The sequence below is a fragment of the Aethalodelphis obliquidens genome, unplaced genomic scaffold (assembly GCF_003676395.1).
Source record: "Aethalodelphis obliquidens isolate GAN/ISIS:26980383/991018 unplaced genomic scaffold, ASM367639v1 scaffold9, whole genome shotgun sequence".
NCBI classification, from domain to species: Eukaryota; Metazoa; Chordata; class Mammalia; order Artiodactyla; family Delphinidae; genus Aethalodelphis; species Aethalodelphis obliquidens.
In genome coordinates this window covers 52,272,757-52,279,300 of record NW_020837953.1, presented here as the reverse complement: position 1 = coordinate 52,279,300, position 6,544 = coordinate 52,272,757, and the positions used below count along the sequence as shown (strand labels likewise).

At 67.4% G+C, this 6,544-nt stretch overlaps 1 protein-coding gene across 5 annotated transcripts; it reads right to left on the bottom strand.

The window, feature by feature from the left end:
- Positions 1 to 43: 43 nt before the first annotated feature.
- Positions 44 to 5,850, bottom strand: TMEM240 (transmembrane protein 240). Of its 5 annotated transcripts, XM_027110529.1 has the most exons (4): positions 5,597 to 5,850; positions 5,292 to 5,398; positions 854 to 1,062; positions 538 to 721 (listed from the first exon to the last, which is right to left on the bottom strand). In XM_027110529.1, exons 1-4 carry the CDS (start codon positions 5,651 to 5,653, stop codon positions 573 to 575), a joined length of 522 nt encoding a protein of 173 aa, XP_026966330.1. In that variant the 5' UTR covers positions 5,654 to 5,850; the 3' UTR covers positions 538 to 572. The 5 variants fall into 5 exon arrangements, with proteins under 5 accessions (XP_026966327.1, XP_026966328.1, XP_026966325.1 ...); XM_027110526.1 differs by having other exon boundaries at positions 44 to 1,062; XM_027110527.1 differs by having other exon boundaries at positions 44 to 721; positions 854 to 5,398; positions 5,597 to 5,613.
- Between the last annotated feature and the right edge of the window lie 694 nt (positions 5,851 to 6,544).

Genomic DNA, 6,544 nt, shown 5'->3' with positions numbered 1-6,544 from the left:
TGTGCGGATCCCTGGGGCAGGGGCAAAAAGAAGAGGCAGAGGCTGGAGCTTTCTAGAGAATTTACTGACCAGCAGGGGTGGGAGTCACAGTGAGGCGCCCGACCCGGGCTGCCGCCGCGGGGCTCAGAAGCCTTATTGCTGGGCCCGGGCCTCCCCCGGACCCCTGCCCGCGCCCCCACTGCGGGCCGCGGGCGCACACGCCCCATGCACGTGCCCCCGTGTGCAGACGTGGGCGCACCCGGCTCCCGGCCGTGCTCGCCTCCGGCAGAACTGGCTCTGGCTCCGGAAACCAGACGGACGGACGGAGAGACAGACGCGGGCGCACAGGAAGCCGCCGGTTTCCAGCGGCGGACGTGGTCCTGGGCTGGGCGGGCGGTCCCACCCGCGCCCCCGGTGCCGCTGTCCCCGCGCCCCCGCCCCGGCCCCACCCCGACCCCCTTTATAAAAAGAAGAGGAGACAGCACCTTCCGCCGGACGCGCCCGATGGCCGCGGGCGCCCTGGCCCGGGCCGGCCGTCCAGTCCCGTGAGCGTGGGCGCGGTGGCCGGCGGCCCCGCGAGTCCTGAGCGCGGCTCAGAGGTGCCGCGGGCTCGGGTGACCGTTGTGGTAGAGTTTCTGCTTCACATGCACCATGTTCCCGGCCGCCTCCTCGAACGGCCTGTGTGGCCGCCGGCCCAGCTCCCGCAGGCTGCACAGCTTGGGCAGCCAGGTCCACGAGCCGTCTGCGGGGCGGGGGGCGCGGTCAGGGCGTGGGCTGGTGGGCGGGGCCGGGAGTGGGCATGGCGTGGGCGTGGGAGAGGGCGTGGCCCCGGCGCGGACGAGGCTGTCTCCGGGTCCCCGCGCCGCGCACTCACCGTAGCGCCGGCCCGCCCTCCAGGCGCGCACGGCGCAGTGCAGGACGCCGTCCATCCACACCAGGAACCAGCTGATGCAGAAGCCGAGCAGCAGCCCCAGCATGAGGTCGATCTCCTGCTTGGTGACGTTGTCTGTCACGAAGTAGTTCTCGGAGGCGTCCACCACAGACTGGTCCCCGTCGTACGGGATCACGTAGTGGACGTGGTGCCTGGGGGCGGCAGGGCGGGCTGGCACCTGTCCCGCGGGGCGGGCAAGCTGCACCCGTTTGCCTGCAGGGGTCTTTGAAGCAGACCTTGTGGGGTGCTGAGGTCGGGAGGGGCCAGCGCACTCGCCCAGGACCCGGGTCACCAGGTGGGAGGCTGCCCGCAGGATGGGAGTGTGCGAGGTCATAGGTCAGCGTGAAGTCCAGTGGCTGGCCTCCACGCATCACCCTCGTCCCTCTGCCCAGCCCGGGGCTCAGAGGCAACCCTGACACGGTGACAGGAGCACAGCGCAGGTGGAGAAGGCGTACCGGGGCGAGGGCCCAGGCGGGGTGCCCCCGCCCAGTGACAGGGTCACAGCCCGCCCGTGGGCCTGTGCCCAGAGGCCCCCACTGGCTCCTGGGGCACTGCCCCTCTGGCCTCTCCCTCCCACCCTGCAGTCACTCCGCCCTTTCCTCAGCTTCCCCTCCAAGGAAAGCCGCGTGGGATGAGCCCTGCCTTGGGCCTCTGGTCTTCCTTTTGCCCCTCTGTCCCTTGCAGGAACCTCCCCTGCCCCAGTTCTCTGTGCTTGAGGCCCGGGGGCACCCCCTTAACCGTGCCCCACACAGATCCCAGGTCCTGGGACAGACCCTGGACCATGGTCTGTCCCCTGCATCCCAGCACCCACTGAGGCCTGGGCCGTTCCCCTCAGCCTCCCCTCCCTTGACAATCCAGGCGGAGGCCACACTGAACCCTCCCCACAAGGCTCCCTCTAGCCTCAGGCCTGCCTGGATCCTCTCTTCCTCCAGGAAGCCCTTTGGGCCCCACGATCCCGGGTTGGGTGGCCCTGCCCAGAGACCAGTACCCAGGGCAACAGACTCTGGGCTCCACGCCCCCCCCCCACCGACAGGAGGGCCGGGGAGAAGAAGCTACAGGACCTGGGTGCCCGAGGCATGTGGGGTCCGTGCACCCTGAGCCCCCAGTCACCCTGGGGCCCCTCCTTCCCCGAAGTGCAGGAGCCACCTTGGGGTGCGCCTGCCTGGCTCCCCTCCTACCGAGCCCCTCAGCTGGCTTCTCCAACTCTCCACCCCCAGCACGTCCCCGCGGCACCCCACGTCTGCTCTGAGCTCCAGCTGCCTGCATGGCGTCTCCACGTGGGATCTACAGACACCTCAAATTTGCACCTAAAAATAGCTCCTCCCTCCCCAACCTGCTTCTCCCCATCTTCCCTCGGTTACATGTCGACACCTCTGCCTGGTCTCCAGCTGAGATGGGTCCCCGTCCCCCCCTCTCAACTGAACATGAGCCACCCTCCCCGGCCCCCCAGGGACCTCCTCACAAACGGAAACCCCCCAGGACATCCCTGACCCCAGGCCCCTGTTGCCCGTCCATCACCGACATCCCTGTGCCAGTGGGGGCCACACAGTGCTCTCCACCCCGTGGAGACAGCAGCGGGCAGGCCCCATGTTACCCCCCTCCCGCTCCCCTGGGGACTCCTGGAGCCCATCTGGCTCAGCTTGTCCAGAGTAGGTGGGGCCTCAGCCACCACGGCCCCTGGAGCAGGGACCACCACACCTGGGTTAGTTGGAGAGGACTGCCTGACACATGGTGGCGGCCGTAGCTCATGTGGCCACAGCTCGCCAATGGCCCTCATCAATCATCAATAGGAGATGGAGAACCACTGCTGAGCGCCCGGAATGCGTAGCAGCAGAGGACGCCCTTCGTCACCCTGGCCAGGCCAGGCCTCCAGCAGCTGATAACACTGAGCGTCGCCGCCATCTCCTGCCCTCCTGCCTTCCGGACCCCGACAGGGAGGGTCTTCCTCGGGACCACGACTTCCTACCCCTGGACAGGGCAGGAAACTTGAAGATGGAGTCACCGAGGAAGCCAGAAATGCCCCTGCAAGTAGGACAAGGCCAGGGCCCCGACTGCCCCGGGGGTGGGGGGTGGGGTGGGGACCTCCAGGGGGTCAAAGGTCATGACCTGTCCTAGCACCTGCCGCTCTTCCCCTGCTCCTTGCCCTCCTCCTTCCTCCAAGTCAGGCAGGCCCCGGGGTGGGGGGGGGGCAGGTGGGGGCTCAGGTCACCCACGTGCACACGTATTTCCGTGATGTGTACATACATGTGTCCTGCCTGGGCCACGCATGTTGCATGTGTCTACCTGAGGTCGGACGCATGTTGTGTATACACGCCGGCCACATGCACAGGACATGGCGTGTATACCATGGACTCGGCCCATGAGCTCCACATGTGTGCATGTGCACGCTCGCCCAGGCACGAGCACGGTGCGTGTCACATGGAGATGCACATGCACTGGGCTTTGCGCACAGCCATCCTCTCTGTGGGCACCGTGGCATATGCACGGGTGTGCACCCACAGACACAGCCTGCTGGCACGCACGCTTCACAGCATTTACACACGTGTCCTCTGTATAAAATTCTCCGTATCGGCATGTAGAAGGCACACAAGTGTGTGTGCGCCTTCTCTGCAAACGGGGTGTACACACAAGTAGAGTCCGTTGTGGCAACATGTGTACATGGTTTGTACACAGAGGCCTGATATGCCAGACTGTACCCTGCAGACATTCACTGTGCCCACAGGGCGCACATGGGTGCTGTATATTGTGTTACACACATGTACTGCGCATACACATGCATGTTGTCAATATACAAGAATACTTTGTACACGGAATTTACACATCCTGTATGTAGTGATGTGTACAAAGCACACATACATGGACACACACACACACGGAAACACTCTACGCCTACAGCAGGCGTGGCTCTCGTGTTGTCTGTGTCTAAGCTGTGCACTCAGGCCTCGCTGTGGCTTGCACTCCATGGGCACTTGTTTTACACAATCCACGTGTACTCTGGACACTACATATGACCCATACACATCCCCGGAGCAAATACACTCTGAAAACACACCCTGTCTGCCCAAAAGGGCCTCAGTGTGAGGTCTTAGGCACACATGTGCAGGTCACACTGCGACAGCCCTGCACGGAAAATGGGCCTCACTAATGTTTAGGGAGCTGAACCCTGGGCCGGTGGCGGGCACACCTCCGGTCTCCGGGAGGGTCTCAGGACCCCCGCTCACACCCCCAGGCTGGGTCGGCCCAGGGAGCGTGGAGCTGACCTCCTGCCGCTCCTTGGCCTTGGGCCGTGCGCACCAGGCAGGAACACGCGGATCTCCGCGAGGGTGTGGCCACCCAGCCAGCACTCCGGATGATTCCTGGCCAACACTCGTGAGGGCCGTTTACACGCCCATCTCCATCTGCCCTGCTGCCCATGTTCTGCTTCGACACCCGGTCTGCACACACAGGCATGTAGCATGCTTAGTGAGGCATGAAACTGTCCTGTCTCTCACACACCCCTCGCCCAGTACGTGTGCACACGTCCCTGGAGCAGCAGCACAGGGCAGGGTCAAGAGCACGAGTTCCCTGCCGGCCGCATGGCCCTGGGCAAGTCTGTCTGCTCAGCCTCTGTCCGCTCTCTCGGGGGCCCCAGCGTGCGTGGGGCTGAGGGGCTGCTGCGTGTGCGCACATGTATATGCACAGACGGTACACACATGCGCGTCTCATGAGAAGATGTTTATTTCGTACATGGACATACAAACATGCATGGCCAGGAAGACTCCATCACTACATGTGCACAGAATGGGGGGGGTCACAAAGTGGGTGTAGGGACCTGGGCTCTCCCCTCTGTCTGTGTGACCTTGAGCGGACTCCACCCCCGGCCTCAGTTCCTCCCGTGGACAGCGAGGGGGTTGGGCCAGATGCCCCTCAAGGTAGGCCCTGCCCACCTTGACCTTCTGCTCTTCCCCCTAGCTGGCTCCCAGGACATTTCATGGACACAGCTCAGGGCCCAGGGAGGAGGATGGTGTCCTCTGTGGGCATAGCCGTGCGCAGGATCCCTCCCGGGACACCAGGCTGGGCTGCTGCTCTCCTGGTCTCCACGCCCCGGGCCAGGAGGCCCTGGACCCGTTCTGCCCGTCACCCGCGGGCCCTTTCTCTAAAGGCAATTTGGGAGGGGGTCCTACTGCCTCGGGCATGCTCCCCACTCCCGGAACACCTCTGTGCCACGGAAGCTGGCCGGTCCTTCCCCCACCCGGCCTGGCGCCAGCCTCAGCAGCCCCCACCGGCCTGGCCCAGCTGGGCCTTGCAGCCCGGCCTGCATGGCGCTCGCTGGAGCCCCAGTGGGCCCCACCTCCACCCCACATGTGTGATCACGCGTGTGCCCCTCTGGGCGCAGACTCACCGGCCACAGTTGCAGTGGCAGACGCGGTCCTCGCCCCGCAGGTGCGGGAGGATGTAGTTGTGGAATCGGTCCAGCAGCGCGTTCATGTCCATCAAGCACGCGATGGCCTGGAAGAGCCCATGACCGGTCAGCGCCGAGGAGCGAGAGGCTGGGCCGGCGCCCCCCGGCGGGGGCCGACGCGCTGGGGATGGGGGAGCGCAGGCCGCCCAGGCCGGTAAACAAGGCGCGGGAGGGGGAGGCGGCGCGCGGGCGCGGAGGCGGGAGCGGGTGCGGGGAGCGGGCGCGCGGGAAGCCCCTCCGCTCACCATCACGATCGACGCCCCCAGAATCATGAAGATCATGGTGTTGGCGCTCATGGACATCGGGCGGGGCCGGGCCGGGCCGGAGCGCCGCCCCCCGGCCCCGGCGCCCCCCCGGCCCCGGCCCGATGCTGAGCCCCCGCCGCCTCTGCAGAGGTCAGCCCGCCGCGCACCCACCGCCGCCGGCCGGGGAGGAGACGCGGGGCCGGCGCGGGGCAGGGGACGCGGCGCTCCCGGGGTCCTCGGCCGCCCGGCCCGCGCGCTCGCCGCGCCCGCCGCGCTCCGCTCCGCCCTCGGCTCTGCCTCCCGCTCTGCGCGCGGCGCGGCTCCGGCCCCCTCCCCCCGCGGCCTCCCCCGCGCCCGCCTCCCGGGAGGGACCTCGCCGCCCGCGGCCGCTCGCCCCCGCGACGCCGGCCGGACCCCTCCCCGGGGGCCGCAGGGCCCGCTCGCCCCCATCTGGCCAGTGCCGGCCCTGGCTGCCTGCCCAGCGCCCCTGGACCACGGGCCGCGTCCCGTCCCGACCCGCCGGGGCGATCCCGGAGAGGCCCCGGGCTTCCTTCCGCTCTCCTCCTCCCCACTTCTCAGCTGGAGGCCCCTCCTCCCCGCCCGCCCGGGGTCGCCGGGTGAGGGGCTGCGGGCAGACTGGTCAGCACCCAGCCTCCTCCGGCAAGAGGCTGCCTTTAGCGGAGGGGCCGCAGGGTCCCTGCCAGGGAGGTCACTCCGGAGCCATGGCCACATGGCACAAGGATGGGGCCCAACAAAGGCTAAAGGATCCCCTACTGCGGGGGCAGGGCCAGCCTCAGCCCCGGCTCTCCTCAGGGGTGGGCCACGAAGCTCAGAGGCCCGCGTCGTAGCCCTGATGTGGCTGCCCCATGTTGCTGGGGGCTGGGGAGGGGTCATTGAGCCAGCCCACCATCCACAGGCAGGGGGACAGCACTGCCCACAGAGGAGTCC